The 11,486-nt window shown below is 38.4% G+C and overlaps 2 protein-coding genes across 2 annotated transcripts in view; one reads left to right on the forward strand and one right to left on the reverse strand.

Moving 5' to 3' along the window:
- Positions 1,040-5,003, reverse strand: LOC104739637. The gene is made up of 4 exons (XM_010460063.2): positions 3,998-5,003; positions 1,992-3,330; positions 1,702-1,899; positions 1,040-1,613 (listed from the first exon to the last, which is right to left on the reverse strand). The coding sequence occupies exons 1-2, from the start codon at positions 4,613-4,615 to the stop codon at positions 2,689-2,691; spliced, it is 1,260 nt and encodes a 419-aa protein (XP_010458365.1). The 5' UTR covers positions 4,616-5,003; the 3' UTR covers positions 1,040-1,613; positions 1,702-1,899; positions 1,992-2,688.
- The window catches only part of LOC104739638 (dynamin-2A), an 18,016-nt gene continuing 12,592 nt past the window's right edge, over positions 6,063-11,486 (forward strand). Inside the window, exons 1-18 of the mRNA XM_010460064.2 lie at positions 6,063-6,531; positions 6,839-6,889; positions 6,994-7,114; positions 7,241-7,333; positions 7,659-7,720; positions 7,866-7,983; positions 8,129-8,465; positions 8,558-8,705; positions 8,919-9,020; positions 9,106-9,225; positions 9,521-9,604; positions 9,688-9,815; positions 9,919-10,003; positions 10,119-10,257; positions 10,479-10,555; positions 10,656-10,712; positions 10,994-11,138; positions 11,227-11,366. Coding sequence (XP_010458366.1) covers positions 6,391-6,531; positions 6,839-6,889; positions 6,994-7,114; positions 7,241-7,333; positions 7,659-7,720; positions 7,866-7,983; positions 8,129-8,465; positions 8,558-8,705; positions 8,919-9,020; positions 9,106-9,225; positions 9,521-9,604; positions 9,688-9,815; positions 9,919-10,003; positions 10,119-10,257; positions 10,479-10,555; positions 10,656-10,712; positions 10,994-11,138; positions 11,227-11,366 — 2,148 coding nt within the window. The 5' untranslated portion in view covers positions 6,063-6,390. The remainder of the gene's footprint in view (positions 6,532-6,838; positions 6,890-6,993; positions 7,115-7,240; positions 7,334-7,658; positions 7,721-7,865; positions 7,984-8,128; positions 8,466-8,557; positions 8,706-8,918; positions 9,021-9,105; positions 9,226-9,520; positions 9,605-9,687; positions 9,816-9,918; positions 10,004-10,118; positions 10,258-10,478; positions 10,556-10,655; positions 10,713-10,993; positions 11,139-11,226; positions 11,367-11,486) is intronic.

An 11,486-nucleotide genomic window follows, 5' to 3' on the forward strand; every position in this document is an offset into this window, starting at 1 on the left:
AAACACTTTATTTATTTATTATTATTATTTTTTCTTAATTATAAAATAAATTGTGTATGTAAACCTAGAGAGATGTCCTCCGTTGTTGTTGATATGCATTTGCAGGCGATAAATATTGGAGACTTTCTAAGATATTAGTAGACGCTGCTTTCTGGGCACTGGAAAACCCTTCGCCTAATTTAAAACCTGGACCTTCCTTGATGGTAGTCGCAAAGAACTGCGACCAACAAACGGAGTTCGTGGATTTTCTCCAAAATTTGTATGCTACAACTTTCCAAATTTTCTTAGTACTGCCCGATGATTGCTGCCCAGAAAAACTGGGAATTCCTAGGGTAGATTTAGCATGGTATTGGACAAGCCTACTTGAGGGAGGAGAACCTATCCCCCGTACCGAATTAAAAGGCCTATTTGCTCGAGTAAAACAATCGTCTGCCAACATATTTAGGAAAACAACTATCTGATGCATGTATGGCTCCATCGACAATTATGTTTTGCTTCTTTTGATTTCAAAAGACTTTTGGCTTTGTGTATGAAACGTACTTCTCGTTATCTTTGTCGTCATCTTTAAACTCTGTTTTGTGTACAGAACATTGGTTTTAAGTACCACTAACCGCGCTGACATCTTTTTGCCGAGTGAGTAAAATGTCTTTTTTTTTGACGTCTTCTCTTCCATACTACATGATTAAAATGTGCAAATGCGGGTTAAGAAACTCAAGATAGAAATAATAGGATTCTACAGCATTCGTATACCAAAACAGATTTGAAGCATTCCAATTTCTTGACTCTTGCAAAGCATAATAACAGAGAACATATCACAACCTTTACAAAGTCATGACTCAATATAAAACTGACAAGGGGCACCGTTGATATGTTTATTGGGCATGCGCATCTCTCCAACAATTCCTAAACTGATTTCAGAGCCTAACTGCAATTACCAAACGGACGATTTTGACCAGAGGAAAACAGTTTACCATTTGATCTCGCGGATCAAGCGGTACTGCTGACCGGGGTCCATCATAATATTACAAAGAAAACAAAATCCGAAATCGTCATGAAATTTCAGAGGATATATAGATAGTCACAAGAAAACAAAATTGATACAAACAACATCCGTTAGAGGCTATGTTTTATATGACATTCATGTCTTTGCAATTCCCACTTCAACTATCATGGGAGAACCACCATCACCTTTCCTCTGACGTTTGGCCCCCTCATCATCAACTGAGGAATCCGGACCATCACGTATCCTTAGACAAGTTTCTCAGAATCCTCCTCATCACAATCCTCCTCATCACTTGATGTATCCGGACCAAGATAGTCTAGGATAGGAAAGCCACCATCGAACAGATTTGTCCAACGCCATACTAAGGCTACAGTGTCAGTACGTGGCACTTGTTCTAGAGGGACGTCATCAGGCACTACCAGGAAAACATTGTAACCTCTGGATGTCAAAGTTTCAAGAAGATTGAGAAAACCCGTGTCTTTCCCTGGGATGTCTTTAGCAACTACGAGGAAGTTTGTCTCGTTATGTTCTAGTTCGTCATGATAACAACGGAATGCCCAGTAAAGTATGTCCAGTTGCATCCTACTGAGTCTCACATGTTTTTCAGCCGCTGCGAAATGCATTATTAAATACATATATAAGAGGATCACGAATACATATATTAAAGAGGATCGGAGGACTTGAATTAATTTGTTCACCGTTTTGTACAAGCTGCATTTTGGCACAGAGAAAATCCATCCTATCTGCATCTGCACCACCATAAGCCTGGATTTCCAGTTTACCAATATACCCCTCCATCCGAAGCGCTCGTTCGACTTTACTACGAAACGAGTCCAACATGCGATCCTCAGGGACTGGGAAATCAACGACGTCCCAGAACACGCACGTGTCAGCATCTGCCAAAACGGGCAACGCATGACAAACAATTAGGAAACCATCAGACCGACATCAACTTGAATTGACTTGGAGCACAAGAGAGAGATCTTACCGTAGTACGTTGCCATGACTCCGATCGAAAGAGAAATGTTATGAACCTTTGTTTGCTTGAGAATTTAGAAAGATGTATTAACCCTAATTCTCTATCTCGATTAATTCTTGGGGCTTCCCTTCTCATTAATCAATAGAGACCATTATTATATAGGCCTTGATACCACTTAATCAAAACCCTAATAATATATAGAAAACACTTTATCAACCTAACCGTAGTCTTGTAAGTTGTATCAAGAAACAAAAATTTTAGGGCTACACCTGTGTGTGGTGGCTGGCGATGAGAGGGTATTTGTTGAGAGAAGGAAGATTCGGATCTCACAGGGTTTGCTAAATCACTATCCTACCCCTTATGTTCTCTTGAAGTTTCCAATGGCTTCTAAAAGGTAATGGAATTCGAATGTCAGTAATTAATGAAGTGATGAAAAAGAATATACTATATTCGTAATCTATAAAACTAGATTAGCTCTGCAGGTCGTCGGCACAAGTAAAGCTCTTACATACAAAAAAAAGGCTTGACCTTTACTACGATCATCTCTATAAATAGAATGAAGAGATCATAACCAAAGGAGACTAATAATAACCAAAAAAATAAAGAAAAAGAGTCCTATGTATATATATATCTCGTAGAAGAACCTCATCTCATCCCTATAAAAAGTAGAAAGAAGAAGAAGAAGAGAAATGAATTTTTGTTTTTCTCAAAATCCCATGACAGTAGAGCTCAGGTTCATAAGAGGAGCTAAGGCAGAAGGAGAGAACTTGCGAGCAAATAGGAAGCATAACGAAGTTGGCTCGTCATTGTAAAGACAATCCGTCTCGTTCTTCCTTATTGACTGTAGAAACTCTTCTGTGATATTAGCTGCAGCATATGTAGCTGGATGCGGACCGCCTATGGACCAATCAACCCATGTCACGCTTCTATTCGCGTTCATTGAACCGTGAAACATGTTCAAGAAAGTTGGGATGTAATGCTCGTCCGGGTAACAAGCTGGTCTGCAGAATTGTTTGAACAGTGAGTAGTATTTCGAGTCTGAGATGATGTAGATGGCGATTTTACGATTTACTTCAAACCACTGAGACCCTTTCCGCCAGTGATGGAGTTTGATATCCGGGAGCATCTTCCGGCTGTAACGGCCACGTCCATAACGCGTTGGCTCGTCATAAGAGTCCACAAAACTGTAAGCAGAGTTTATTAGGTAACTGTAGACAGTTGAAAAGTTGTAGACTGGGACACAGCTCTCTGAGAGAAGCACAAAACGCTCATTTGAGAAGTCCAGCAATGCGTTAGCTAGTAGACGCTTCTCTGCGTCTGTCAATAGTGGGGATCCCCATTCAACTTTCTGCAAAAATTTTAAAGTATAGAAAACCATGAGAAACAAAACAGATTCTCTTTATTTGTAATCAACTAGATCTAGCCAACTGGGAAAATTAAAGTATAGAAGACGCTCTTTATTTGCTAGATCTATCAAAGTTTGTCAGAGTACTTGAGATGGACCAGGTTGCATAACCAAAGAAGATTACAAAACCGGTTTCAATGTCATGAAAAAGGAAGCCTTGTGCAGTTACCAGGATCATAGCGACATGTCCAGACAATGAAAGAGAATAAAATTACAACTTATATAATGTTTCTATGAACTGGTATGTTTCCACTTCTCACTCCTACATTTCAAGCTGTTCCCAGTCCTTATCCTAAAACCAGCTATGTTCCACATCATAACATAATAGCAAAAATGAACTTTAAAGGTTGTGTCACCACTTGAAGCTGCATAAGACATAGATGGCCAACTCAAACTAATGCGCAAGAGTAACAAATTTTCATCTATACACACAACTTAGAAATAGATGTAACTCGCAATTAAAAAAACAATTGAAAAGTTCAAATGCTAAGCACCAACCAGTAATCCTAAGGTAAATTCACTGGAAAAACTATGTATTTGTTTTGTACTAATCCACAGAGAAACATAAACAAGACACCAACAACATTCACTGTACCGCATCAAAACATACCTGGCTGGGGATCTGCCGGTCGTAAAACGGAGAATCACGAGAGACATTCATGTCATATCCAGGAGGAGTATGAACGTAAACAGATAAATACTTCTCATTGCCTTTAAAAAACTTCTCCCACAACGGTAGCATAGGCAAAGGCCCTCTGGTCAGAAACAAGAAGGCCACTTTAGGAACCCTTTCGTACGGATACTCCTCCTTCACCGGAACCATCGAAGCTCTCCAGAACAGCTCATCATCAGTCATCACATGAGTGAGATTCTCAGGCCGAACAAACCCATCAATGCTCCAACAATCTCGAACCTTTGGTTTCTCCGCCTTGACTCCTCCTCCTCCTCCTCCGTCGTCGTCGTTCTCGTCGTTCTCGTCGTTCCCCGTGCAATCCCGGTGGATGACTGTGCAATTGGAGTAATCAGGAGTAGTCGAAAATGGAATCGTTTGTAGATGGGTTGATGACGAGAACATCCTCGGCAAGGAATTGAAGTAGCGATCGATGTGAGAGCTAGCGGCGAGGCCGATGATGATTCCGGCCATGAAAATAAGCAAAAATGAAAGCGTTTGAGCCAGCTTTAGTAACCCTATATGCTTTTCTCCTTCCTCTTTCCCTCCTCTCGCCATTGTTTTTCACCAAAGAAAAAAAAAATCCAATCTTTTCTCTTCACACAGTGCGAATTCGAACTGTTCCCCAAAAAAATTAAAGTTTTAGGGAAACATTCATATGAATGATTTCAAAGAGAATCTGTTTGTTTCAAGCACAAATCCATATCCTTTCAGAAAGTTTCCTAATTTTGTAACAAAGGATCAAATCAAATTTTCGAAAAAAGGAAAAAAAAAGATGGGAGTTAAGATATCTGGAAATATATTCGTAGAAAGTGGAGAAACGGTGACTGAAACAGATCAAAGAATTGAATTCGAAACAGAGGAGGAAGAAGAAGAAGAAGAAACATAAACAAATCTGGTCTTTTGTTTCTTCTAGTTAGAAATAATAAATCTATGTCTATGTCTGTGTCTGTGTGGTTGATTTTGATCTTTATATAAAAGAACAAAATTACTTGAGATTATTAAATTAGATTAATTTAAGTTTAAAAACTCCACGTCGAAAACATAACGAGTTCAAAAACTTCGAAAGATCTTGCCAGGTGGGAAGAACCTATAGGTTCTTTTAAGTTATTGGGCCGGTGGGCCCACGTTTTGCCTTTGACGTGGGTTTAGTGCTCGTCAACTCTTCGGTCCGACATTTCAATTTTTTTATAAGATAATTAGATTTCCATTAGTCAAACTTATATAGATTATCTAATACTCCTAATAGATTTTTATTTTATTTTTTAACACTGCAATTACATTTCTACAAAATTTATTTTTGGAGTTCAATTTACTCAGCCAATCATGGATGTGTGTGTGTCTCTTCATTTTTATGACATACAAGTTTTAATGTAAAGCATAGTGGAAGAACTAAAAACCCATCATCCCTACTACAATAATGATATTTCAGAATTTGTATTGATAAAGACATGTGCCTAGAAATTTCATGTTAGCTAGCTTGGAAATATTGTTTGAATATTATTATGTGCAATGTTTTTTTTTTTTTTTAAATAAAATACATCACAAAGAATTGTCAACATGTTTGATGTCAAATGTCAACATTGCCAAACTAGTCGTAAGATGTTGGAAGGTGTGATAGATGACACTTCTAACAGAGGGAATATGAGATTTTAGCACACACAAAAGAATCACAAATTTAGTTCAGAAAATTACGTTGTTAACATATAACTCCATAACCTGGATAACCTAAAATAACATGCACAAAGGAGATGTTGATGATAACGACAAAAGTTTTTTTTTGGTTTTGCCTAATGAGATGTTGTACGTTCTGATGAAGTTTTTTTTTTTTGTAGTTTGCAAAACAAATTTATATTGGCCCTTTTATTTATTTGGTCAATATCAACGAAATTGGTAATACTGAAGTATTAAAATTATAAGGATTTGTATCCACAACATCACAATTTGTTGAATTTTTTTAAAAAAAGCAAGAAAAAAGATGAAGCACTTGAGTTCGATAAATGTTTTTTTTTTTGGTTATAGAAAAGATATGATTTTTGTAACTCTTTTTGAAATTTGAATCTTGTGTCTCATTCTCTCTGTGATTCCTTATTAGTTATTACGTCCTCTTTATGACCTCGTCTTCTCTCATTTCTGCTTTCCCTTAACGAAAAATCTTAGCTCAACACCGTCGCGGACCGGATTCCTTATACCGGCCCTCTTCTCGCCGGGGAAATACACCGCCAGTTTCGGTTCTGGTCAGATCCAATCGAGTGGCTTCCTTCTTCCTTCCAGATCTCTTACTTTGAATCGGTTACTCGATCTCGATTCGCTGAGGGCTTTTGCTAGTCGCGATGGAGGCGATCGATGAGTTGTCTCAGCTCTCAGATTCGATGAAGCAGGCGGCGTCTCTGCTCGCCGATGAAGATCCCGACGAGACCTCTTCTTCCAGGCGTCCTGCCACTTTCCTCAACGTCGTAGCGCTTGGGAATGTGGTTAGTTCATCGCTCTCTGCTCCCTGCTCTTCGATTTGGTTGGTTCTATGCTGTCTTGGAGTGTTGATGTTCGATGCGATTTCGTGGATCTTTCGGATCTAGATTAGGTTTTATTTTATTTTATCGGTTTGTCCTGGAACCTAGAGGTTTGCTAGGAACAACAAACCAAGGAGCTTGTTTCTTTATTTAGTGGATAATAGAATGGTTACATGAGATCAAAATCCGGTGAGGAACTGGTGACTGCAGGTGAAACTAGCCGGAGAAGGTATATGGTAACTTATCTCTTTTGTTTTGCATATTGAACCAGGGAGCTGGAAAGTCAGCCGTGTTAAACAGTTTAATTGGGCATCCAGTCCTGGTAAGTTGTCCATCGAATCTATGGGATTTTCTTATGGTTATTATTGGCTCATACTTTAATATGATACTGACCTCTGTTGTGTCTGCTACACTTGCTATGAACAGCCGACGGGTGAGAATGGTGCTACTCGAGCTCCTATAATAATTGAATTGAGCAGGGAGAGTTCTTTAAGCAGCAAGGCTATTATCTTGCAAATCGACAGTAAATCTCAACAAGTTTCTGCAAGTAAGTCTCCCTTTATGAACCTATGCAATTTACCAATGGTATGTAAGGCACCTTTCTGCATGTACGATATAAAGGATTCGACAGCAATGTTCTCATAATATTGTGTTCCACATGGGTGTATTGCAGGTGCTCTAAGACATTCTCTACAAGATAGACTTAGCAAAGGAGCCTCGGGGAAGAATCGTGATGAAATAAACTTAAAACTTCGTACCAGCACAGGTAAATTTCGTTTTACTTTCATAAGCATAAGTGGCAAGCCAATCTACTATTCAAGTAGCACATCCGTAGCTAACCTAAGTTGGGCAGATGAATATGTGTTTGATATCAGTGAACTGGTTAGCTGTAATAACTTGCCACCCCTATATTCAATTTAGTATACTGGTTTAGAGCTTGTAGATTTAAGTTGGTGGTATCAGATTGTACGTCTTATGGAGCTTTCAAATAAATAGTACTCTTTTGAACATGAATGATGACATGACCTGGATTTTAGTTTGAAATTTTCTTTGATCATCATAACATAGTGCATTTACCCTTTACATTTCAGCTCCACCATTAAAATTAGTTGATCTGCCTGGACTGGACCAAAGAATTGTGGACGAGTCAATGGTGAGCCTTGGAACTACTTTTGACCTGACAAGAAAACATAAGATTTCTACTATTTTATCAGATTTCCTACTGAAGTGCTAACAAAGATTCATTATCATGTTTGTCCTTCTGAAATTTTCGTTTGTTTCTTCGATCTCCTTGCAAGATTGCCGAATACGTGCAACACAATGACGCCATACTGCTGGTTATAGTGCCTGCTAGCCAGGCATCTGAAATTTCATCATCCAAAGCCCTGAAGATTGCAAAAGAGTATGATCCAGAGAGTGAGTACATCAGTATTTCCGATCTGTCTTATCTTATTTTGCTTACTATTTTATACCTAATATTCACTGTTGATTTTACCAGCCTATTATCACTTCACTTTGCTTAAAATATTCATTAGCTCTCTTCACTCCTCCCTACATATAGGTACTAGGACGATAGGCATTATCGGAAAAATTGACCAGGCAGCAGAGAACTCGAAAGCCCTTGCAGCTGTTCAGGCTCTTCTTTCAAATCAAGGACCTCCAAAAACAACTGACATTCCATGGGTAGCTATCATTGGCCAATCCGTTTCAATTGCGTCAGCACAGTCTGGAAGTGGGGAGAACTCCTTAGAAACTGCTTGGCGCGCTGAGAGTGATAGTCTTAAGTCCATTTTGACTGGGGCTCCACAAAGTAAGCTTGGCAGAATTGCCTTGGTGGACACCCTTGCAAGCCAGATTCGTAGCAGAATGAAGCTCAGGCTTCCCAGTATCTTGTCTGGGTATTGCGTCTCGCAACATATTTATTTTCTTCATTATTTTTATAATGACATAGGTTACTTAAATATATATGAATTTCAAATTCTTTATACAGGCTTCAGGGTAAGTCTCAAATAGTGCAGGATGAGCTAGCGAGGCTTGGTGAACAACTAGTTAACAGTGCTGAAGGTACAAGGGCTATAGCTTTGGAGCTTTGCCGTGAGTTTGAAGACAAATTTCTTCTCCACTTGGCTGGTGGTGAAGTAAGTACTGTGTTACATAAGTGAACTAGATTTAGTCGAAAATTCAAGAATATTGTGAGGGTGACCTGTATTAGTAATCAGCCATATAAAGCCCACTTAGAGTTTGAAATACAGTTTTTGTACTTGTTTGTTTTCAGTTTATGAGCTGGAGTCCCTTTTGGATCTGAGTGAATGTTTTTTCAAACATTTTCTCCTCTTTTGTTTTTTGTTTAGGGAAGTGGTTGGAAAGTTGTTGCAAGTTTTGAAGGAAATTTCCCCAACCGTATCAAGCAGCTTCCATTGGATAGACATTTTGACTTGAACAATGTTAAAAGGGTGGGTGTCTGCTTTCTTCCTACAATTTTCTGCACGAGACAAGTTTTGAGACTGGACTTGATAGAATGATGTTTGAATTTTTCAGGTTGTTTTGGAGGCTGATGGTTATCAACCTTATCTTATATCTCCAGAGAAAGGGTTGAGATCGTTGATAAAAATTGTCCTTGAGTTGGCTAAAGACCCGGCACGTCTTTGTGTTGATGAGGTTTGCTTATTTAAATGTTTTCTTAGGTGCATGCAGTAGGATTGAATTTTAGAGATTTACTGCATTGTGAATTGGTCATGGCTCGTCTCACTTTGACACTTAATTCTTCAGACTGTTGTTGTGAGTTTGTCAAGTTAACTCTGGTTCTTGTGCAGTTAACTGGTTTATATTAGTCTTAGGATAGCTTACTGTAGATTCAGCTACGTTTTTTGTTTGTACTCTAAAAATCATGCATCCAGGTTTCCCTTCTGTCTTAGTTCTCTGTTTTGCTAACATGGTCATAACTTTTGATTAGGTTCACCGAGTTCTTGTTGACATAGTTTCAGCATCTGCAAATGCTACACCTGGACTCGGGAGGTATCCTCCTTTCAAGCGAGAGGTAACAATGAATTTTGGTGCTTTATTCAGTAGCATTTTATCATTTCGATAATAGCTGTTCCTTTCTAACTATTCATCAACCAGGTTGTAGCTATAGCAAGTGCAGCACTTGATGGTTTCAAGAATGAAGCCAAGAAAATGGTCGTTGCACTGGTTGATATGGAACGCGCTTTTGTACCACCTCAACATTTTATCCGTCTTGTTCAAAGGAGGTATTTTGGCTTACCTGGCTTTTCATTTTTAGTTTGTTTTCCTAATGGTACATGACTGAAAATCAATTTTCTTTTTCTGACAATGCTGTATTGACTGCATCAGAATGGAAAGACAACGTCGCGAGGAAGAGCTGAAAGGACGATCTTCTAAGAAGGGACAAGATGCAGAGCAGTCCCTTTTAAGCAGGGTCTGTCTAAATTCTAATCAATTTGGATCCGTGTAGTGGAAAATGCTTTTCAATCATTCACGTTATTTTACATGAAAGTATTTAATGTAGAAATTGTCATACCTGCATTTATCAGGCTACTAGTCCTCAGCCAGATGGACCAACAGCTGGTGGTAGCTTAAAATCATTGAAAGACAAACTAAGTCCGCAAGATAAAGAGACGCCGGAGGTCTCTGGTTTGAAAACTGCTGGACCTGAGGGGGAGATAACTGCAGGTTTGTTATCATAGTATAAGTTTACCCAATTGCTGTTTAAAAGAATTCATTTTGCATTTTTGCTCCCGATTTACTTTTCTTACGTTTCATGATCTATTACTGCAAACCCTTTCTCTTAGTCCGAGTGCATGATTTCTTCATGTCTTTTTCTTCTATATCACTTAAACTTTGATAAAACTAATTGCCAAGGTAGATAACAAATAATTACTCTTTTCATCTAGGGTACTTAATGAAGAAAAGTGCAAAAACAAATGGATGGAGTAGGCGATGGTTTGTTCTGAATGAGAAAACTGGAAAGGTTAGCATTTTGAAACATATATCCTTCAGGTGTTGATCCAAATATGCAAAAAGAGAAAGCACTGTGATTACTAACTGGCTTTACCATTTACCTTTTCTAGCTTGGCTATACCAAAAAACAAGAAGAAAGAAACTTCCGGGGCACTATAACTTTGGAGGTATCGTTCTCTCCGTATGCTTTATTTTCTCCCTAAGGTGAAGTATAATTAGAGAAGTCATGAAAAAAAAAATAAAGAAGAATAATGGTTCAAATACACCTTGTTATTTTCTCGCACTAGTTCCTTCTTGGACGGAAAGTAACAAAGACTTGTGTATTGTAAAGCTTAAGCTTCAATTTTTTAACAGTACTGCTATCGATGAGAAAATTTGGCTGACTATAAATAACATTTTTTCCATGTATCTAACTTTACTTTTTCATAAACTTTATTAATCCACTCAGGAATGCACTATTGAAGAAATTCCTGAGGACGAAGTAGAAAAGTCAAAGAGCTCAAAGGACAAGAAGGCAAATGGACCTGATTCAAAAGGACCAGGCCTTGTATTTAAAATAACCTGCAAGGTTCCCTACAAGACTGTCCTAAAAGGTACATAAATCAATCATTATCAGAATTCGAACTTCTTAATCTTCTATGCGCATTTTTATGAGCTTTTCCTCAAACTATTCTGTTGCAGCTCACAATGCTCTTGTGCTTAAGGCTGAGAGTGTAGTCGATAAAAACGAGTGGATTAATAAGTTGCAAAAGGTTATCCAGGCTCGTGGAGGCCAAGTGGGCAGTGTCTCCATGAGACAGAGTCTTTCAGAAGGTTCACTTGTGAGTCACTCATGGCCAGCTTTTATGATTAATCTTCATCTTACATTTCCTCTATCTTAAATATATGCTAGATACGTTCACTAGTCTTACGCAATACCAATATCACTATAAAGAAAGTTA

This window comes from Camelina sativa, chromosome 14 (genome assembly GCF_000633955.1).
Source record: "Camelina sativa cultivar DH55 chromosome 14, Cs, whole genome shotgun sequence".
NCBI lineage: Eukaryota > Viridiplantae > Streptophyta > Magnoliopsida > Brassicales > Brassicaceae > Camelina > Camelina sativa.